We start from the raw sequence: 24,284 nt of genomic DNA on the forward strand, positions 1-24,284 counted from the left end.
TGGATGTCAGTTAAATGCTTTTGTTTTGCTAATTTGAAATATTTAATGCAAATTCATATCCTGAGAATATTCATCAGACAAAAGAGTATATAGAATTTAATGCAAATATCAGAAGAGCAATTGTGTTTTCATTTTCTGCTACATGTTATTGTTTCAAAACTGGAAGAAAATCCATGAAAATATTCTGCCCTTTCAACAACTATCTCTTTGTGACATCTCCATGTTTTAATTCCCAGGTTTTGTATAGCATCTAGGGTGTAGTGATGGTATGACTTAATATTTTTGTTCCATTTTGTCATTTTTGTTTACAAACAGTTAAACGCAAAGCGTTGAAGTTGAATTTTGCCAACCCAGCCTTCAAGACAACAGCAAGGCTCACATTAAATCCAACAGGAGGAGTTCACTTTCAGAACCCACACATGTGAGTAGAGTTGAAATAAAATCTGTTGAAATTGCCTGTCCTCTAACAAATCATAAGCCCTCAAGAACTTGGGCCACATTTGAGGAAAGAAGAAAAGTGAACTTAAGAGCTTGTATCAGAACATTGAAATGCTTTTGCCTTAAGTATCAATTCTATTTCTCTCTGCAGATGGAGCTTGGTTTGCTGAGTGTTTTCAGCATTTTTCATTTTACATATCTTTTGGTGCATATCTGAAATTTTGTTCGTAAATTTGAAGCTGTTTTAATCTTCTTTTGCGTAACTCTCGGTGTTTTTTGTTAACGGTCTCAGTTTGTGGCTTTGATCAGGAGTAGTAGTGCAACCTGAGACCCAGTGCTTCTATTGGTTAGATACCTTTTCACTCTGCAATGCTTGATACTCAGGTGAGGGTCAGCAATTTATACCCTGGACACAACATGAGTGAGGTTGAGCGCATTAGATTACTTTATTTGCCAGGGGAAGACCTATTCATATTTTGTAGCGATAAATGGAAGAGCTGAGTGTGAATATAATTGATATTAACTTGTACTTGCACTACAGAATGCATTAAGTGAGTATGACAAATATTTTTAGGTTACTTTAACATTTGTCTGTTTTATTACAAATGGACAACTGTGTTTGTGGGCTGATTCTAGACAATATTGATTCCCATTTAAAAAGACACCAGTTCAGTTTATAACAGTAGATTTCAAATACTGTTTTTGTGCTACAAAACATAGACCATGCCCCATGAGAAATGCTGCTGAATCCATGAAAGTTATAAGATCTCATAGAAAGTCTGTGCCATTAATTCTTTCTCACTGCGACTGCCTGATCAGCTGAGCATAGTCGGACCTTTCTGTTTATAATTTTAAATTCCAGACATTCAGAGTGTGGTACTTTTGAAAAGCTGTTCATTATTTGTCATGATTAGTTTATGTATAATCCTTTTCAAAAGATTTGAACAAAATTATGATTGTGAAAGTAAGTTTTTTTGCTAGCTGCATTGTTTTTTTCTGTCATCCGCCTAAAGTCACATTGGAAGCCATGAAATCATAAACTGAAATAAAACATTGCCCATCATTAATTTATGTTGCAAAATTAGTTTATAGGATTTTTACTTGGTGCAGAAAGTCTATTTGTTCTATGTTGATCTTGTTTGAAAGCTTAATATATTGAAGTAAATTTATTTTGGGATTCAAGTTGCAGCACTGTTAAATTCATGACATATTTAGCATCTTTAAACATTTTCTGAGGAGCTTTGATTGGTTTCATTGTTAGTAGATGTTAGTAAAATGACACCAAGTAATAATAGCAGATGGGCAGATACATACGGCAAATGTAATGCAGAGAAAATCTGCAGTCAAATATTCTTTAGGAAAGTTGATACAGTTAAAGAATACATTAGAGGACAAGTTACAAACGTGTCATTGTGAAACTGATATGTAACTATCCCAGTTACGATTCTGCCTTTGGATATAAATTTGTCGTTCTTAGAATAATTGGGACAGTATTCTGGAATCATCTACGTGGTTGTAAAATAGAAGGGATTTGTTCAGGAAAGCTGTTCAGATTTGTTCCTGGGTGTCTTCTGCATTGCTTATTTTAAAGAAAGGAAAGCCAACCAACTTTATAAAATAGTTAAAGTATGCAACAATTTGTTAAATTGTAGGCGAATCCATGTTTATAACTAATGTGCTTAATGTGCACTGTTTTCAAATACAAAAAATTGATAAATTAGTCACAATCTTCTTCTTTCGTGTCCTTGTGCTATATAGTGGCTCGCCACTGCTGTACACATCGTTACGCTATTGGAGTGTTAAGTGCAAGGTCTGCAGTAGTACATGAATTATCCAGCAATGGGCATTGCAGTAGGTGTCGCAATGTTTGGGTCTGTGTGCCACAGTCACAGGTTGTTGTACCCTCGATGTAGCCCCTTTTGTGCATTGTCACCCTTGACCATCACATAATGAACTAGCTAAAACCACCGGCTGCTTTTGAATACAATTGTACCAGATAAAAATGTAGCCAATGTAATATCCGATCTGTTATTGATTTCTAACTGAGCAATATGTAGGGTACTGTATTCAACCACATCAAAGAAGAGAGGACGAGAATGGATATGTTTTTGGGTACTGTTCAATCACGGACAACATTGACTAGGGTGGAAAAAGATGGGAGCCTGATGTTATTGGTATCTGAATAATCATCTAACACTCCAAACATTCTTGCCTGCTGGAGACTGGGTGGCTAATAGCAATGAAATGGATAGATACACATGGAAGACAAATGTAATGCAGAGAAAATGTGCAGAAAAATATTCTTTAGGAAGGATGAGTACAAGTTACAAATCACATTTGAGACTTGTCATTGTGAAAAGTGATAATGTAACTAGCCTAGTTATGATTTCTAACCTTGGAGATAAATTTGTCATACTTGAATTGAATCAGCAACTTGCAATAATTGGGATAGCATACCTAAATCATCTACAGAAGGCATTGAAGGGAAGCTGATGTACATGTCTGTAATTATTCCATCTATAATCGGGAAATGCCATCCATTTATTGGCACATTATAAATGTGAGAAAAAAACAGTAACTAGCTTGGAAGTGCAGCAGTCCATTTTGGTTTGTTCATCATGTTGGTTATTGACTTCTGATGGACCACATACTGCAATTGTTAACAGGTTCAAGTCTGCATGAAATAACGGACAAGAAAAAACTTTGAACAAATTATCCTTTGAGTTTAGAATCAAATGGGCATTTTAGCTTTTTCTGACTTGTTAAGGAGTAAGACTCTAGAATAGTCACTTTTCCTTTTAAGTTGATTGTATTTCTTGTAAATAACCAAGCTTTAATAATCAAATTTTAAATTGTACACCCTCTCCCCTTAAAGAAATAACAAACTTTCAGAAATAATCAACAGAGCACTGAAAATGAATTGGTTTTACTCTAGTCAGCTATTATACTGGAGCCCCACAATTTTATAAACAGAAATGCTCTGAGTATAGTAATGATGCTCTTTTCAAACATGTCATCAAAATTTAGATTTCTATCATCTAGGATGCTACTTTTGTTCAACTGCCTGCTATTAGCACCACAGATACTAAATTTAAAAGAATCAATCATATGTCAATAACTATACAACATACAATTGTTTTGAATATAATTAAAACACCCACTGAATTCTGCCTCAGTGGTGACAATTATCAAAAATAATTTTGTTGTACTTGCACTTTATTTTGGTGGTTAGATTCACATTGTAAAAGCTATACTTTAATTTAGGCCGCCTGGCTCCAAATGGTTGCTTTGCAGCAAGATGGAACCTAGAGTATTGAAATGTATTTGTGCACAATAGTTTCAACATTTGTATGCTATTTTGCCACATAAGGGCTGGATTAGGAACTTTTTAGACCAACCTTGCACAACCCACCACATCATTAAAACTCATTTGCAGTTTAAAATGCATGCTCTGAAGCACCTTGTACTCTATCTTAATAACAAAGCAGGTTACATCACTATATAAATTGCCTAAATATGTTTTCAAAGGGTCAGTCCAATGGATCCACATTTCTTAGGACACAAACCCAACAGTTTGTATGAAATAATAAATGTGCAAAATCTCCAACAGTAACATTTTGGTTGACATCTTAGTGTGGGGGTATAATGGAATTTATCTTAAGCATGATTTTTTTTTCATCATTATACTAATATTCAGAAACCCTGTGCTGGGTGTTTTTTGTGTTTATCTATGCAACAACATAAATATTATAGCTGAACAGTTGTAAGCAGTGATTCAAGCAATGTTACGTTTGTGATGGGGAGGCCAGTGTGTTGTCGCGTGTAAACTTGCTTCACGTAAGCTTGATGTTGTAATTAGTTTGACTGCTGATCAAAAATTGAATTAACGTGCCTTTTCATGTGATTAAATGTTCCAAGGCACTCAATGGTGTTCTCAGATAAAATCGAATCTAGCTCCATGACTTAGTTTAAAAAAAATAAAAAAAAAGTGCTGGAGTAACTCTGAGTCAGGCAGCATCTCTGGAGAACATGGACAGACCCCATCCCTATCTGAAACATCATTATTCCACGTTTTCCAGAGATGCTGCCCGACCTGCTGAGTTACTTCAGCACTTTGACTTTTTTTTTGTAAACCAGCATCTGTAGTTTCCTGTATCACCTCATGACAATAGGATCAAGGTGAGTTTTAAGGAGCACCCTGAAGGTTGGGGGGAGAATTGAAAAGGCTTGGGGTGAGATTTCCAGAGTTCAGAAGGTGAGATGGGTGAATTATGAGTTCTGAAGGTAAATTATGGATCAGATGACTTCTTGTTTTTTGAAACTAAAATTTAATTAGTAATTTTTATTGAACATGGTGGAGCGGGGGTAGAGTTGCTGCCTTTCAGCGCCCGAGACGCGGGTTCCATCCCGACTACGGGTGCTGTCTGTACGGAGTTTGTACATTCTCCCTGTGACTGCATGGGTTTTCTCCGAGATCTTCGGTTTCCTCCCACACTCCACAAAGACGTAGGTTAATTGGCTCGATATAAATGTAAATTGTCCCCAGTGTGTGTAGGGTAGTGTTAATGTGCGGGGATCGCCGGTGGATTCGGTGGGCCGAAGGGCTTGTTTCCTTGCTGTACCTCTAAACTAAACTAAACTAAGCTAAATTTGAAGCATTGGTCTATGTTCATTCAGGGAGTACAGATACAAAACTAATCACAATAGCAATGGCATTTATTCTCAGACGACTTGACTAAGGAGTTCAGTTACAACTGTTACCCCAGTGACATACTATCAGGAGAGCTGTGAGCGGGCTTTAGCATCACAATTTGGAGACTCATGGATGGATTGTACTGCAGATTTACTGGACAGGTTCCTTGGTTCAAAGGGTTGATGTGAGGATAGATTATGCAAACTCTGCTTTCATTCTTTATATGTTGGGTTAGAAATACTTTAATCAAAATGTTGACAATGTTGGAAGGAGCTAATAAGGTAATGGAAGGTATATGGGGTTAAGTTATGAATTCGCCAGGAATGGTAGACAAAGCTCAAAGTATCTGGCATATTCATTAGCCAGTGTTGATCCGAGGTTTGTCACTGGTGTATTTATACAACAAGCAGAAAAAGTACATTTTCTACAATGGAAAGATTAAACAATTCTGTCCATTATTGTATGTGAAATTTCAATTTAGTAATTTTCACTTTAAATTTTCCATTTGTTTTTGGCATATTTCACTTCTAAGATGGGCTTAATGGAGTTTGATATCTATTCATCTAAAGATGCTGTTAAGGTGCTTTGCTTTATATCTTGTGGAAATGTATAGTTCACAGAATCATTCGCGTAGTCATATGATGTGTAAAAAAAAATATGGAGTCACAAAGCTCAGTGTTTTTATTGCAGCCATCATCTTTAACATTTGACAAGCATCCCATTTGTTTTCTTTAAAAAAAGACTAAACTTGCAGAGCTAACATACCACTTTTTTTCCATTAGTCTACAAGATTTTACACTGATATTTTCTGCAGGTCCAGGCCCACCCCAAAACAGGCCCCAGACCTTGGATCTTTGGAACTTTCAGCTCCTGTGGATGAAGACTTCATATCATTGGAAATGAAACGAACAAGGTTTGTTAGGATTTGCATTATGTGTTAAATCGAACTGTAATTCTTGGACAAATTATTAATCATCTGATTAATGTGTATTACGTTTTGTATTTGTGAAATTTAACAGCATCTATAACCATTGATATTGAGAAAAAGAGACAGCTTTGTTTTAATATGCATTAGGAAAGGGAGAAGCCATTTCACACCTCAAGCCTAATCTAATTGAAGCCTCAATGCTGAATTTCCATCTACCTGCAGTAATTTTTCTAAACCCTAATCCCTTGCTGATATTATTCAAAGACTGCTTACTATCACCCTCTGAAGAAGAGTCCCAAATACTCCTCAAACTTTCTTATCTGTCTTAAATGAGTGGCACCTTATTTATGAACAGTGACTCCCAGTTTACACACTCCTAAAAGAGAAAATATTTTTTCCACATCTGTCCTGCCGAGAGCCAAAGATCAAAATATCTTTTTTTATGTTGCATGTTTCAATGTAGTATTTTCCCTTCCCATCCAGTATTTCTAAACTGAAGTAAACTGAAGCGTATGCTGACAACTTTTTCATCAGGAAGACATATGCATTCTTAGTTTTAACTTGTAAACCTTCACTGAACTACATTAACATACTTGTATAAAAAAAACTAAAAAGTAGACAAAAAGTATTCAAGGACTCAGTCTCTTGCCCTGAGTCGGGGAATCGAGAATCAGGGAGATAGGTTAGGTGAGGGGGGGGAAAGATTTTATAGGAATCCGAGTGAACTTATTCACACAAAAGGTGGAGATGAGCAGCCGGAGGTGGTAGTTGGGACAGGGACTATCGCAAAAGTTTAAGAAGCAATCGGTATATGCCGGGTTCATGGGTAGATGGATATGGGCCAAGCACAGGTGTAGGGCTAGTGTTGATGGGACATGTTGGTCAGCGTAGGCAAGTTGGGCCAAAGTGCCTGTTTCCACACTCTATGGCTCTATAGATTGATACCCAAGGATGGAAATTGCCTTGCACACAACTAGGGTCCGTGGGGAGGCGGATTCACTTCAAACAAAATTACTTGCTATGATCATTAAATATTAAGTGGTTCATATGTCAAATTTGAACATAGTTGTGTTTATTCAGATGAAAATAACAAACATGGACATAACTGTAAAATAATGGCACTTTGCAATTCATGTGCCACAACTCATGCCATAAACCAACCGAGCAAACCTCTGAATTGCCTTGAAGATTGCATATCTTCACAGTGTAAAAATCATCATGGATTTTTTCAGCTGTACCTTTGATTTAGAATCTCCTGTGAAATGCCAGCCGATATTAATCACCCAAATTCTGTAGTGTGATTTCAACGTATTAAATTTTGCCTTATTGAGATGAGTGCTGCAACTGAGCCAATCAATAGTAATATATTTCTCGATAATCGAATTGTGTAACAATGCCTTGCATTAACATGGTGTTTGTATTAAATTAGGCCAGAATTGTGATGTTTAGCTGGTATTGTTTAAAAATATAATGTCTATGTGAACAGCGGCATAGTGATGTTGACCCAAATGCGTTTATGTTTTATTATTTAATTACTTGTTTTGTTTTTTTTTTAACATCTGGATATAATTTTTTTTTATTCTGCAAAGAACGCTTTTATTTCTCAACAATTATTCATTGTTACTTTTATGTTCTCTAAGAGATTTGTTTACAAAAATGCCCATTTGTAAGAGAGAATTGTAGTTAATTTTGAGCAAACTGAATTTTCTGTCACAGTGGATTACACTTTGTGATGTAACTTGGCATGATGTGCATAGCCTTCATCTTCGACCTCTAATATTCTCTGATGCACCCAAGCCTCTATATTATTACTTTGAATTGGAATTTAAAAAATGTAAATGCCATTTTGGCTCAATGGATGCACACTTGACGACTCAGTGGGTTCAAATTTCTCTCCCCAGTTCAGAGAATATAACATCTGACCTAGACATATTGCACCATAATCTTTTCACCATTTTGCTGTTTTGCATTCATCATATTTATTGTCATTATCATGTATACTATATACTCTGAGCTTCATGCAAACAATGAATTTAATTGTACCCTGTTTATATAATAGTAAACTAATCTGAATCTGACTGAGGTAAAGCTGTGATGTTGGAAGTGTTGTCTTATAAGAATACCAAGAGGAGTCTCTGCCCATATATTAAATGCTTTAAAATGAAATCAGTGCTTGGCTTTTCATGCTGCACAGTCTGTGCTGAAATTCTCCATGCTTCCATTTACTTCAGACTCGAGGGGGCTTGGGAGAAAAAATGTCCAAAAGAAAATTTGCTTGAGCTTTTAACCTCATGTTTAGCCAATCTTATCCATAATAGGACATGTAATTGAACCATCAATATCTTTGTCACCTAAGTTCAGTAAGGTCTACAAGCTATTTGACTCACTAAGCTTTTCCACCCCTAACATACAAACCTTGAAAATAATAGGAGGTCCAGTGGTTGACTTTTAGATTGTTTGGATTCTGTTTTCAGATTATTTCAACTTATTTGCAAGTAATAGAATTTCACAGCACCAGCTCCATGAAAATAGATTACTGTGAGAAGTTTGTTTTGTTTCCCAAACTTAATAGATGTGTTGATGGGAGGTCATCTTTTGGGGGTTGGATGAGGCAGGATTGTAAGGTTATATAGGTTATATGATTCCTTAGAGGTACAAAGTCAACTGATATTTTGGTGATTCAAGTGTGGTGATCTGATTTAAAAACTCAAAAGGGAGATTTGCAATGGAGGAAGAGGCATACTCAAAGTGCAGCAATGGCAGTTGAATGATTGGCCAGGTGGAATACAGTGAAATTAGGAATGATGTTAAAAAAAACTAGGAAGCCACAGACAAATAATGGAAGTCGGTTATTAGGGAGTTCAAAGCAACATTGAAAAGTAAAAATTGAAAAGTGAATAGGGTGCTATTGAATGGACAAAACTCACAGGCAGCACAAACAACATGCCAAATGATTTAAAGATGCTTTTGTTAAATTTAAATAGAATCAAACCAGGCATTATGGCTGCTTTTGGTAAGATATAATGTGAGGTAGTGATGGACCTGTATTCAATCTTTTTTGGACTGTCTTTGGTGTACAGTATATAATCAAGAAACAGTATTGAAACCTGTCATGACTACACCTTTGAAAAGGTGACCACTGATTGCATTTGATGATACTTAAGAAAATAGCCTCACTAAAACAAGAACACTGGAACAACAGCAGCTTGTTTTTATAAACTCAAAGTCTTAGTTTCTATAGAAAGAGAGAGAAAGGATGTAATAACGTATTTGTTATTTGTAGTGCACAGGCTTCTATCTGTTATCATTGTTTTGATTTACAGGAAGTAGAACTTAATGAATATTTTTGAGAATAACCAGTATAGAGGAAGTTTGCTAAGTAGCGGCATGGGTTGTATCTGATCGTGGACAAATTTCTAGAGGTTTGATGGTTATTCTTGAAATTGTTTTTCAGAGAGAGGCTGCGGACTCATAGCATTGAATCCTCGGGGAAATTGAAGATATCTCCAGAACAATTGTATGACTTCACTGCAGATGACCTCAAGGACCTTGGGGAAATAGGACGTGGAGCCTACGGTTCTGTGAACAAAATGATCCATAACCCAAGCGGACAGGTTATGGCTGTGAAAGTAAGCATTTCAATCTACATTCTGTGATAAGAAATTTGACGTACTTAAAGATCAATAGGAAATGTATTAATTTGAGCTTAACAAACCTCAAATGAAGTGGAAAACAACACACATATTTCTTACTGGATTTTTCCTTCACCTTGTCCACATTTTATGCACTGAGCATTAACGTCCTAAATGTGAGCTATGTCCAATTAATGTAAAGTAAAACTGTTTCATTCCAGTAGCTTATTTTCAGTTTCAGATTAACATACAGCAGTGATGTGTTTTCCATCCCTTGCTCACCTCAATCTTCCACAATAATTACATTGACTCCTTTATTTGGCAAATTGTACAAGTCATTGTGGGTGGAATCTTTCATTGGATCAATGGGTTGAACATTTTTTAGGAAAGAAATGTCTATAGACTTCAGAATTTGTTATGCTACTACACCATCAGAAGTTGTATCATCAATGAAGATAAGTGAGCCAGTACCTTCATCAGCCATACATGCCCATGCAATAACACCCCCGCCACTGTGTTTCACAGATGAGGTGGTATGCTTTGGATCTTGCACTGTTCCTTCTCTCCTCCATACTTTGCTCTTGCCATCACTCTGATATAAGTTAGTCTTCGTCACATCTGTCCACAAGATCTTTTTCCAGAACAGTGGTTGCTCTTTAAAGTACTTCTTGGCAAACTGTAACCTGGCCATCTTATTTTTGCGGCTAACCAGTGGTTTGCATCTTGCACTGCAACCTCTGTATTTCTGTTCATGAAGTCTTCTGCAGATTGTGGTCATTGACAAATCCACACCTGAAGAGTGTCTCTGATCTGTCGGACAGGTGTTGGGGATTGTTCTTTATTATAGAGAGAATTCTTCTGTCATCGGCTGTTGAGGTCTTACTTGGCCTGCCAGTCCCTTTGTGATTAGTAAGCTCACCAGTGCTCTCTTTCTTCTTAATGATGTTCAAAACAGTTAATTTTGGTAAGCCTAAGATCTGCCTGATGTCTCTAACAGTTTTATTCTTCTTTCTCCGTCTCATAATGGCTTCTTTGACTTTCATTGGGCACTACCTTGGTCCTCATGTTGATAAACAGCAATAACGGTTTCCAGGTAATGGGAAGACTGGGGGAAAGACTAGGTGCTGAGAGCTCTCTTGTACCCGCATTAAAGAGGGCATTTAAACACACCTGAGCAATTACAAACACCTGTGAAGCCATGTCTCCCAAACATTATGGTGCCCTGAAATGGGGGGAATTATGTATAAACACAGCTGTAATTTCTACATGGTGAAACCAAAATGTATAGAAATACCCTTTAATAAAATCTGACAATGTGCACTTTAACCACCTGTGATTTTGTTATAACAAATCTCAAATTGTGGAGTACAGAGGCAAATAAATAAAGGATGGGTCTTTGTCACAAACATTATGGAGGGCACTGTAAATCTGTCAACTTAGCTAGCTTGTACATTTCCCTTAATTGCATATATCTGGTGTTCCCTTAAATTCACCGGTTTCTTTCCATATTATGAATTGGAGTGCATGATATAATTAACCTTGTAACCTTTTCGCTGGTGAAGCAATTACAAACATGCTACCTAAAAGAATGTTTAAACCAGTACAGAATTATTTTATCATTTCAAAGATAATATGTATTCAAAGATAAGAACATTATGTAGATTGTTTTGAATAATACTGGTGAATGTATTATGATTATTTTCTGTAAAAGTTTCCACCTCTAATTAAAAATTTGGCTTAAAATGTCAAACCTTTGGCATATGTTGCTGATAAAGCAACCAGAAATATGCAGAAAAAAACAATTTGTCAATTCATAAGGTTTGATGTTAAGCTACAGTATATTTATTTTGTAGAAAAAAATGAGTCAATTCAAGCTGCATAAAAAGCTTTGTTGCGATATTTTTAATGTATACTCTTACTTCTAGCGAATTCGATCAACGGTGGATGAGAAGGAACAGAAACAACTTTTGATGGATTTAGATGTTGTAATGAGGAGTAGTGATTGTCCATATATTGTTCAGTTTTATGGCGCACTCTTCAGAGAGGTGAGAAAATTGAGAAAAGGTGTTTGATCTCTGAACTTTCGGGATGGAATCATTTTGGATAGTTTTGGTAAAATCCAAGTGAATTCATGTTCAAATAGGAAATCTTTGTAGTTACTAGAAAAACCTGTACAATATATAATTAAATGGAACCCAGATTTTACAGTTGAGACTGATTATGACGTAAATAAAAATAGAATGTGATCTGAACTATCTTATTAGCTTAATCTTTGTTGGGAATTTGAAATGTATGTTAGACAATCACAGCAACTGTCAAAGGAATAAGACAGGATAATGTCAGTCAAACAGCGGGATACATCAACATTTGGTTTTTGGACCAAAGGAGGCAGCAGATTATTGGTTGAAATAAAAGAATACTTCATTGAATCAGTAGAAGTGCATTTGAATAACAAAAACATTGATAGATAACTAAATTGAAGATAAGTAAAGGTATGAAAAGGTGGTGTGAACTGAGGAGAGAAGAGAAAGTAACTCTGACACTTGACAATAAAATGACTTGGGATCCTCCTACAGAATAGCATTGTTGCTTTTCTCCCTCTAACCTTTTTTGGGATATCACCCAATGCTAAGAACCACCCGTTGAGAACATAAATGGTGAGTGAGAGACCAAATTTGGGCAAGTTTGAAAATGAGCATTTAAACAAGTGGGTTGCCAGAACACCAGGAGAAAGATGGAAAAACTTTCCCAAACCTACTTAAGAATTGTTGAAATTGTATTGCAACAAAAATAATGAAATGGGGAGATAAATGCAAGTATCAATCCATGGTGAAACAGGATTAAAATACAGACAAAATTGAAAGGCTTGGATTTCTTTCATATTGCTGCTCATTCTGAGAGAAATCTAACCCCATAATACTTTCAGAATAAATACAGCAATGGTTTTTTAATCAGAGTAGGCATATTTGGTTTAATTAAAATATAAAAACTGCAGACATCAGAAGTTGGAAAATCCTGCAAAACACCCTTTATCTTCTGTCTGAGACATGAACTCTGTGTTTGTATTTCAGCAAATGCTGCCTAACCTGTTGAGCATTCCCAACATTTTTAGTTTTTATATTGGAATTATATCCTATGATTTTGTTACAAATTGATGATTGGACAATCCAGTGTCTATAGCCACATGTGACTCACTGCTCAATAACAAGATCCCAACGGGCACACCAAGCCACTTGTCAATCTTCAGCACACATAGAAACATAGAAATTAGGTGCAGGAGTAGGCCATTCGGCCCTTCGAGCCTGCACCGCCATTCAATATGATCATGGCTGATCATCCACTCAGTATCCCGTACCTGCCTTCTCTCCATACCCCCTGATCCCCTTAGCCACAAGGGACACCTCTAACTCCCTCTTAAATATAGCCAATGAAGTGGCCTCAACTACCCTCTGTGGCAGAGAGTTCCAGAGATTCACCACTCTCTGCGTAAAAAAGTTCTTCTCATCTCGGTTTTAAAGGATTTCCCCTTTATCCTTAAGCTGTGACCCCTTGTCCTGGACTTCCCCAACATCGGGAACAATCTTCCTGCATCTAGCCTGTCCAACCCCTTAAGAATTTTGTAAGTTTCTATAAGATCCCCTCTCAATCTTCTAAATTCTAGAGAGTATAAACCAAGTCTATCCAGTCTTTTCTTCATAAGACAGTCCTGACGTCCCAGGAATCAGTCTGGTGTACCGTCTCTGCACTCCCTCTATGGCAATAATGTCCTTCCTCAGATTTGGAGACCAAAACTGTACGCAATACTCCAGGTGTGGCCTCACCAAGACCCTGTACAACTGCAGTAGAACCTCTCTGCTCCTATACTCAAATCCTTTTGGAATGAAAGCTAACATACCATTCGCTTTCTTTACTGCCTGCTGCACCTGCATGCCTACCTTCAATGACTGGTGTACCATGACACCCAGGTCTCGCTGCATCTCCCCCTTTCCCAATCGGCCACCATTTAGATAATAGTCTGCTTTCCTGTTTTTGCCACCAAAATGGATAACCTCACATTTATCCACATTATACTGCATCTGCCAAACATTTGCCCACTCACCCAGCCTATCCAAGTCACCCTGCAGTCTCCTAGCATCCTCCTCACAGCTAACACTGCCCCCCAGCTTAGTGTCATCCGCAAACTTGGAGATATTGCCTTCAATTCCCTCATCCAGATCATTAATATATATTGTAAATAGCTGGGGTCCCAGTACTGAGCCTTGGGGTACCCCACTAGACACTGCCTGCCATTGTGAAAATGACCCGTTTACTCCTACTCTTTGCTTCCTGTTTGCCAGCCAGTTCTCTATCCACATCAATACTGAACCCCCAATGCCTTGTGCTTTAAGTTTGTTTACTAGGGGAAATCAGCCCTTGTGCTGGCTGATGATGTCACTATTTTTTTCTCATAGATGATCAGCGTGGAAGAATAGAAACAAAGAAAAATAGGTGCAGGAGTGGGCTATTTCTTACTGGCTTTGATCATCTAAAATCAGTACCCCGTTCTTGCTTTTTCCCCATATCCCTTGATTCTTTTAGCCCTAGGAGTTAGATCTAACTCTCTCTTGAAAACATCCAGTGAATTAGCCTCCACTGCCTTCTGTAGCAGAGAATTCCACAGATTCAAAAATCTCTGGATTAAGACATTTTTCCTCATTGAAACAAAAGTTTTAGAATAAGGCCTACCCCTTATTCTAAAACTGTGTCCCCTGGTTCTGGACTCTCCCAACATCGGGAATGCTTTTCCTGCATCTAGCCTGACCAATCCTTTAAGAATGTTACATGTCTCTTTAAGGTGATATCTCATGGCTGTATTCTTTCATGCTGGGGAGAGCAGCCTCAAACCTAACCCTTGAGATATATTACCCAGATTGTAGAAGAAAAGGTAGTTTGAGAAATGTTTTAATAATTAAAGCCTGGCATTTATCTAATGGCTTGCCTTGAGTGCTTTGTGTGGTATTTGGATAGATTATATGGGCAATGTTAACCAGATTCATTCTCATCCCCAACATCTCAACCAGCCTATGGCAATTGTGATTATGTATTCCAGCCAGATTTCTTGTAATAATTAGTATGACACTAAGATGAAAAAATGACTATTTTGTTCTGCATTTTGTTTCAATGTCAGCTAATTCTTGTTACTAAATTACATTTTTAAGCTAGGTACTGATTTCTATTCTGAAGATGTTATGTAAAATAGGTGATCATGACAGAAATTACGATAACTGAATATAATAATTGTTTTGCAGCATCTTTTGAGAGATATTCATGTACTGTAACACTGCAGCAAAACATACCCTGACATGTGTGACTTTGAAGGCAGACATTTTACCTCAGTTGATTCCTAAATTCAAAAAATATTCTTCTGTGTGCCAAATCGCCACTTTTCAAGAGGTTAAATCTGATCATTGATTTTGTTTCTTTGCAGGGCGATTGTTGGATATGTATGGAGCTCATGTCTACCTCTTTTGACAAATTCTACAAATATGTATATGGTGCATTAGATGATGTTATCCCAGAGGAAATCTTAGGCAAAATCACGTTAGCTGTGAGTTTTAATCTCTGCAATTAATGATCCGTAATGAAATACATAACCGCAATGTATTTCTTTTTAAATGTCAACCTACATCATAGTTTGCCAGAAAATTAGTATATACATTTTAAAGATAAATCTATTGCATATAGAACTGTGGTAAAACAAGGTATGCCTTTCTTTGGTACCTTTCACAGCAAAATGCTCCAATGGACTAAAATAATTTTATTTAAAAATGAACATATAATCAAAAGTTTGCTTACTTTGAGGAGCTTTTTGAAGAGGAATGGGGATTGGATAGACAATTCTGAAACCAGAGGCATTAATGGAGCAATCATATCAAATGGGTACGAGAAAGGCCACAAGCATGAAAGAGGGGGGTGGGGCGGGGGGTGGGTTGTGCTTTTTACAAATACTAGTGTTCTAATGGCTTTATTCAGCTGGATGACAGAGGATAATCAATCATTTTTACAGCTGGCTTGGCTATTTTGAAAGTGGTCTTTTGATTCTTAAAAGCATTCTGGAGAAATGCAAATGGCATATTTTGGTATTGGTAGGTTTAAGAACAGTGATTATATTTCTTTGCTGTTTTCACTTGGAACAATGGAATATTTATGTTTGATAATTGGGATAGTGATCAATATAAATGCAATATTATAATGATCCAGCACAATGCTAATATTCATCTGCTATTTTCCAGACTGTGAAAGCACTTAACTATTTAAAAGAAAACTTGAAAATTATTCACCGAGGTAAGTGTTAAGTTATAGTTCAAAGGAAAGACAACTATAACTCTCTCAAATACAATTTTTTGTCAGCAACTGTTGGACAGTAGCTGGTGGAGCTGCAGTCAAACTCTATCGGAGAACCACCCACGTCCAACACTGACCTTGGTTGCTTTCTGTGAGGAGTTTGCACATGCTCTCTGTGACCCCATAGGTTTCCTTCAAGTCCTCTGGTTCCTCCCACATCCTAAAGATGTGCTGATCATCAGGCCACTGCAAATTGTCCCTGGTATGTGGGTGAATAGTGCAATCTGGTAGGGGAGGGAGCAAAATTCTAGTTGATAGAACAGGATTGGTGTAAATTGGTGGTCAATGTGGAAGCAATGGGCCAAAGTTGCTGTCTCCATGCTGTGTCTCTCAAACACAGGCTTCGAAGGGTGCAGTTTTTATTTATATTTAAATCGTATATTGAATTAGGAAAAATAACAGCTTCAAGAATCAAATGTTTAATCATCATATGAACCGCTAACTGAACAATGAAATTTTTGGTTGCTGTGGCTTAATATGCCCGTAAATGCAGTAGCACACAGATCATCAAAATACAATAAATGAATGGCCTTAATACTACGTAATCATTATAGTGTTATAACTGTAGTCCGTAGTGCAGCCAAAGATACGGTCAGTAGAAGATCACAGTCGCTGAGGTTAGTGTTGTGGAGTGTTCAAGCGCCTGCCTGATGGTTACAGGGAAGAAAGTTCTTGAACTTAATAGTCACGGTTTTTCAGGCTCCTCTACGAACTTCATGATGGTAGTCGGGAAATGAATGCATGGCTGAGGTGCTGTGGGTCTTTGATATAAACTGCCTTTTTGAGGCATCGACTCCTATTGATCACTTTGATGGTGGGAACGTCAGTATCTGTGTTAGACTGACCAGGAATTGTCTACCATTCGCTATAGTATCGTTCATTCCTGGACATTAGAGTTGCAAGTCAGGCCGAATTTTCGGTATATTTGCTGTTTAATGCTCCCATTAAGATGCAGCAAGAAGGAATTTCATTATTCCAGTCAGTGCACTTTTCCTACCATGATGATTAACCTAATTTTTTGACTTTATGGACCCATCTGATACTCTGTTAGCTACTCGTGTCATTTTCTTAATTCCTTTATAGACAGGTTAGTTAATGTTTGGACACCTCAGCATTAAAACATCCAAAGCTAAAATTATCTATGATTGGTTTCTGCCCTTTATCTAATCTTTTGTCTTTGCTCAAATTGCCTTTAACCCTCTGTTATCTTTTTAAATCAATATTTTGCATAACACTTGATCAGATGTTTGAAATTCTACATTTCTACAAATATTCTACATTTGTAGTTCTCCTTTATCAACCTGGCCCTGAACAAACCTCAGATTTGTCCATAACTATTGCCTTCACATAAAAGTGTGTTGATTCTATCTAATGATATTATGATTTTCTAAATGCCCTGTCATCATGACCGTAACGTTTTCTAGTATTTTCCAAACAACTAATGTCAAGCCTACATTTGATTTCTTGCAATGCACTGTTATTGTTCGATAATCCTGAAGATTTTGGGAGCACCGTTCCAGTCCACATGATATCTGCAGCCATTCCATCAGAACTAGGATATTGGGCATTTAATCAATTATATTTACTGGTCTTCAGTTGATTAATGATTCAGACTGCTGGCTGTGAAAAGAAATTCAATTGAAATTTATTGTGGAAATATTAAAATTAGGGTGCGTCTCCTGCAATCGATTGTTATTAACGCAAAATACATTTTTTAAGTTGATTTCTGGCTGAATGGGTTGAAGGTTCTGGTTCAAATCTGCTATTTTTATTGTGGTTCGACTGAGTGGACGGAAGTTGTTCACTCCTGCCCGCATGTTATTTATGGAATGATGCCAAGCATGTGGGGGGTTGAACCTTTTCATCACACATTAAGTCTACCATTCCAATTACCCCGGAGAATCACTATTTAAAGATCCAAAACTCCAAATTTTTTTAACAGAAATGTGCTTCACAAATTATGAGTAGAATTGCAAGGAAAGAGGAATCTTGATGTACTAGTTTTTAGAGTATTGTCCAAGTATTTTATGCAGTTCGATAGCAAATCTTATGTTGAACTTTATTGCAAGGGTTAATAGAGTATGAGTGTAATGAATTCTTCTTGCAAAAATTCAAGTCTTTGGCGCCTTCTCCCATTCCTTCTCCCCAGAGATGCTGCCTGTCCCGCTGAGTTACTCCATCTTTTTGTGTCTACCTTTGGGGATTAACCTGGAATAAAGAGTATCAAAGATGTTTATTTGAGTGGAGTTTTAATCTTGATTTCTCATTGAAGTTTTCTTGTTTTAGATGCTTAAAGAAATTGAGGGCCCTAACAATGAGATGAGAAAGTGGACATGATATGCGATTCAAATTTAATCTTTAGACTAGAGAAACAGGCCCGTTGGGACACCAAGGTCATGCCGCCCCGTCCTACACACCAGGGACAATTTATAATTTTACCAAAGCCATTTAACACTTCTTTGGAGTGTGGAAGGAAACCGGAGCATCCGGAGAAAACCCACGCAGTCACAGGGAGAACGTACAAACTCTGTCCAGCCAGCACCCCGGAGTCGGGATCAAACTCTGGTCCCTGGTGCTGTAAGCAGCAACTCTATCACTGTTTTGGCCCTAATCGTGTTGAATGATTGAGCAGGGTTGGGGCCATGTGTCTTGTTCCTAATCCTATTTTTAAAATTCTGGTATTCATTAGTAGAACTCCTCTGACCAGTGGTTTGTGCAAACTGATTAGCTGTCATTCACCACCCAAGATTCGTAACAAATATTACACAGGTCAAAAGAGGGAACAAACAACTGCTTTTGGTTTAGATCACACAATTAAGTGCAGTTCTTGGATTCAAGATGGCCAATACTTTACAGTTTACATATTTTAAATGGATAAACATTTTACCTTTATCCACTGATCCTTGGAAAAGCAATGTTTCACTGAGTAATCGGTTCTGTGTTATGATGAGCAGTATTTCAAGTAGTTGTTGGATATTTGCACATTGTTGTATTTATCCTCTGTAGTGAAATGCCTCTGCTGTGAAAGATTTTAATTCTGGCTTAATTTTAAAGAAACCCTTGTGTATTTTAAAACGCAGCAATTTTATTTCATTATGCAAACAATGTTTGTTTTGCAGATATCAAACCTTCCAATATTCTTATGGATAGAAATGGCAATATTAAACTCTGCGATTTTGGTATTAGTGGACAACTAGTCGATTCTATTGCCAAAACGAGGGATGCAGGATGTCGACCATACATGGCAGTAAGGCAAAATAATGTGTTTTTCAATTATGTTATCCCCTAATCATCTGCGTCTTTTATTGATAATTTGTTTTTTTTTATTCACAAACCCCTGTTGTATGGGAAGTGGCTCCTCCCTGTCAACTTATGAATAGCAATTAGTTGGACAAATTACTTGGAAGTTTTGTTGATTCACCTTGCCCACGTCTTGTTTGGGTTGTTTCAGATTTTTGCAGAAACAAACTTTTCTAAAATTAGAAGGTAGACAAAAATGCTGGAGAAACTCAGCGGGTGAGGCAGCATCTATAGAGAGAAGGAATAGGTGACGTTTCGGGTCGAGACCCTTCTGACTGATGTGGGGGGGCGGTGAGAAGAAAAAAGGAAGAGGCTGAGACAGTGGGCTGTGGGAGAGCTGGGAAGGGGAAGGGAAGGAGGGAGAAAGCAAGGACTACCTACAATTGGAGGTGTCAATGTTCATACCGCTGTGATGTAAACTGTCCAAGTGAAATATGAGGTGCTGTTCCTCCAATTTGCAGTGGGACTCACTCTGGCCATGGAGGAGGCCTAGGACAGAAAGGTTGGATTCGGAATGGGAGGGGGAGGTGAAGTGCTGAGCCACCGGGAGATCAGGTTGCTTAGTACGAACTGAGCGGAGGTGTTGGGCGAAGTGATCGGCAAGCCTGCGCTTGGTCTCACCGATGTAGAGCAGTTGACACCTAGAACAGCGGGTGCAATAGATGAGGTTGGAGGAGGTGCAGGTGAACCTCTGCCTCGCCTGGAAAGACTGCTTGGGTCCTTGGTTGGAGTCAAAGAGGGAGGTAAAGCGACATTACAAATTAGATGTATTTTATTACACTCGATTCATTTGTTATTTAACTGGGGAGTCTGCAAAAGATCTATGTATCATAGTGCATGAATCACAAAATGTTTACACCAAGAACCCAGCAGCACAAAAAATCTATTTACAACCTATGAAAAGCCATCAGGGATATCAAGAGGAAAGCTTAATACAGTGCATCCCTCCCCGATGAGATCAGTGAATTCTATGCTGGCTTTGATCAGAAGGTCTGTGAAATGATGTAATCTGTGTCGACCATCGGATGCACCTGCACCTGTGGTCACTGTTTCAGATGTGAGATCAGCTTTGCTGCGAGTGAACCCACGGAAAGCGTCTAGTTCAGATTGATTCCCCAGCCGTGCGCTCGGGACCTGTGCAGACCAACTGACAGGAGGATTCACGGACCCTTTAACCTCTCACTGCTCCATTCTGAGGTTTCCATCTGCTTTAAGACCACCATCATCCCAGTGCCAATTGAGATGCATCACAGCCTGGTTTGGCAAAAGCCCTATCCAAGACTGCAAGAAATTGCGGAGTGTTGTGGATATAGTCCAGTCTGCCACACAAATGAGGCCCATCTTCCCCCAAAAATGCTATTTAAGGAAACTAGCCAACATAATCAAGAACCATTTACACTCTAGTCATTCCTTTTTCTCCTTTCTCATCGGTAAATCCACAATAAAAATATTGTCATATCTCAAAGTTACAGTGCCCTAATGTTTGGGGGGAAAAGACCCATCATTTATTTATTTGCCTCTGTACTCCACAATTTGAGATTTGTAATAGAAAGAAAATCACATGTGGTTAAAGTGCACATTGTCACATTTTATTGAAGGCCATTTTTATGTATTTTGGTTTCACCATGTAGAAACTACAGCTGTGTTTGTGCGTGGTCCCCCAATTTCAGGGCACCATAATGTTTGGGACACATGGCTTCACAGGCATTTGTAATTGCTCAGGTGTGATTAATGGCCTCCTTAATGCAGGTATAAGAGAGCTCTCAGCACCTCGTCTTTCCTCCAGTCTTTCCATCATCTTTGGAAAAAGTTAAAGAAATGGTCAGTTCTTTAGTGGCCAACTCAACCACCCGATCTAAACCCAGTTGAGCATGTCTTTTATATGCTACAGAGAAAACAGAAGGGGACTAGCCCCCAAAACAAACATAAGCTAATGATGGCTGAAATACAGGCCTGGCAGAGCATCACCAGAGAAGACACCCAGCAGCTGGTGATGTCCATGAATCGCAGACTTCAAGCAGTAGTTCCATGCAAAGGATATGCAACAAACTACTAAACATGACTACTTTAATTTACATGACATTGCTGTGTCCCAAACATTATGTTGCCCTGAAATGGATGGACTATGTATAAACACTGCTGTAATTTGTACATGGTGAAACCAAACGTATAAACATGTCCTTTATTAAAATCTGACAATGTGCACTTTAGCCAGATGTGATTTTTTTCTATTACATATCTTAAATTGTGGAGTACAGAGGCAAATCAATAAATAATGGGTCTTTGTCCCAAACATTATGGAGGGCACTGTTTCTCTGTTTCTTCGGAATTCATATCATATTTCATGTGTACTGCACATTGCTTGAAATTATCTTCCAAGAAACATCATAGATGACTAGAGGTTTTGAACAGTTGGTATTTAATCTTTGTATTTACATTAAGTGCATATTAAGCAATATTGGAAGTGAGCATGAAAAGGAATTTCTGTACTGTTATCTAGGTAAGATGTACAGTATTCTCATGTTCATTGTTTGATATGTGTGCTGAGTTACCAATCTTGTCTTGGGTTGTTTTTGTTGTATTTAGCTTCCGTTTTGTTCTTCGAGGCAGTGTAATATGCTAAGATTTATGCTACTGATTTCCTGACTGCTTCTTTCTTGAAACTCCTTGTTAGTGCTAATATTGATTGAAGTACATTTACTGAAGTGCATTTATGTCAACGTTTATTATGCGACTTGGTCTTTCCTAGTCAAGTGAACTCTGGAAAGAGGCATGTGTCCCCTATCGTAATATTATACTTCCTTTTTGATACAATAATCTATCCTGGATGAAACTTTGTTTTAAAATAAAACCAAGTGGGGAAAATATTTTGCATGTGAACCTGACGCTTCCTGTTATTATTTTAACTTTATGTAAATAATAAAATATAATTCGAAATATCTGGACTTAAGCTGAAACATTTAATGGTGTCTGTTAATTGTAAGGCATTTTTTAATTTGTAGTAAGCACAATACTGATATTTTCATCTTTACTGGAAGAATCTTGAAGCCAAGTCGGCTTTGTATTTACTAAGTGTAGACATGACCTAAGCTTTGGAACCAAGTACTTTATTGTTGGCTCGGTATCAACTGATGTAATGTTCTAAATTTGGGCAGTAGAAGCCCTAAAATGAGATGACATCATTCACTCGATTCAACTTCTGAATGAGTGAGCAAAGGTATTTTTTCATCTTGAACTACTCAAGTATTCAGATGACATCATTGGCATCTCTTTGATAAAGTAGATTTTTGTCACAGCATTAACATTTCAGGAATTGCTCTGTGTTGTGGTGATGTCAGCAGTCTGGATTATAGCCATGCTGCCTCAGTTGCTGTGGAAAGATCATGCAGTATTGACTGGTTATAGATGTCTATGTATTCACTTTTCTGAAGATATGCAGTTTATTCAAAATGTATTTAATGACTATTTAAATATTTAACAAACATATGAAATAATAATGGCACTGAGAAATATGGAACACAGAGTTCAATTTTAAAGCTACCAATGGCAAGTTTGCAAACATTATAAGATAAGCAAGGAATGTAATCAAGGACTGGATGAAATACCCTACATATTTAGTAATGTAAAATTCCTTAATAACGAGCTCTTTGACCATTTGGAAATCCCGACTGGTTTAGCATCTGGGTCACCAATAATTTTGCAATGCGCACTGGATCCCTTGTCGTGCTCTCCTTGGCTCTCTATATATTTAATGCGCCTTTCCCTTTACCCCCACTTCTTAGATGAATAAAAACATCAGTTATGACATTCCATGAGTATTTACATAGTTCAATCCCTCTAGCAAATGTTTTTTTCCTGCACTCTTTAAGGTAATTTTTAATGTTGCCCAGTGTTGTCCTACACTGCTGTTTGTTAATATTGTTGCCAGATTTATATTGGCAAGTCCTATCTTTGTTCTATTTCTCATCTCTCCGCTGTTCATTGGGGCGGCACTGTGGTAGAGTCGCTGGCTTTGAGCACCAAGGACCCGGGTTCGATCCCGAGTACAGGTGCTGTCTGTACATTCTCCCTGTGACCGCAAGGGTTTTCTCCGAGATCTTTGGTTTCCTCCCACACTCCAAAGACATGCAGGTTTGTAGGTTAATTGGCTTCTGTAAATTGTCCCTAGTGTGCACATTAAAACTAGTGTATGAGGATCGCTGGTAGGTGCGGACTAGGTGGGCTGATGGACCTGTTTCCACACTGTATCTCTAAAACTATACATTCCACGGTGCTAGATAAAAAATGAACTGCTTTCATGGTCATATGTATTGGATAGGTGCGTAATGTGTTGGTAACATTATTATTTGATAAAAATTTGCATTTGTGTGTTGTACATGTCAAGGCATACATGATGGTCTGCTGTTTTAAAAAAAATGGCTAATGTTATTCAACTGTGGAAGGTATGTTAATTGATGTGCATTAGTCAAAGTTTTATTGGTGTTAGCTGAGAGAGAGGTTGCCCAGCATATCTGAAGAACTCTTTGCTCCTTAATGTTTATTAAACTACACATTTGCAATGTGATAATTCGGCATTGAACTAATATGTTAACATGGTTCGTATGCAAAGTTCTGTTGTATCAAAGGTATCAAAGATATTTTATTGGTCACATTCACATACACCTAGGTGTAGTGAAGTGAAATGCTTCTTGCCATTTTGCAGCACATAAAGAAGGAACACAGACATAACATTAATAAGAGTTTTAAACATAAAGAACATCCCCCCACAATGGTTCCCATTATGAGGGAAGGCACAAAGTCCAGTCCCCAACCCCAGTTCATCCATAGTCGGGCCTATTGAGGCCTCCACAGTTGCCTCTGCGGAGGCCCGATGTTCCAGGCCGTTCCCGTCGGGTGATGTTGCTCCGGC

General features: G+C 37.7%; 1 protein-coding gene across 3 annotated transcripts in view; it reads left to right on the plus strand.

Moving 5' to 3' along the window:
* LOC129708125 (dual specificity mitogen-activated protein kinase kinase 4-like) overlaps positions 1-24,284 on the plus strand; it is a 69,431-nt gene that overhangs the window by 29,551 nt on the left and 15,596 nt on the right. For all 3 annotated transcript variants that reach the window (XM_055653697.1, XM_055653700.1, XM_055653699.1), the window contains 7 exons: positions 316-421; positions 5,946-6,044; positions 9,514-9,688; positions 11,617-11,736; positions 15,159-15,278; positions 15,964-16,015; positions 19,195-19,322. In XM_055653697.1, the coding sequence (XP_055509672.1) occupies positions 316-421; positions 5,946-6,044; positions 9,514-9,688; positions 11,617-11,736; positions 15,159-15,278; positions 15,964-16,015; positions 19,195-19,322 (800 nt within the window). The remainder of the gene's footprint in view (positions 1-315; positions 422-5,945; positions 6,045-9,513; positions 9,689-11,616; positions 11,737-15,158; positions 15,279-15,963; positions 16,016-19,194; positions 19,323-24,284) is intronic.

This window comes from Leucoraja erinacea, chromosome 23 (assembly GCF_028641065.1).
Source record: "Leucoraja erinacea ecotype New England chromosome 23, Leri_hhj_1, whole genome shotgun sequence".
In the NCBI taxonomy this organism is placed as follows: domain Eukaryota; kingdom Metazoa; phylum Chordata; class Chondrichthyes; order Rajiformes; family Rajidae; genus Leucoraja; species Leucoraja erinaceus.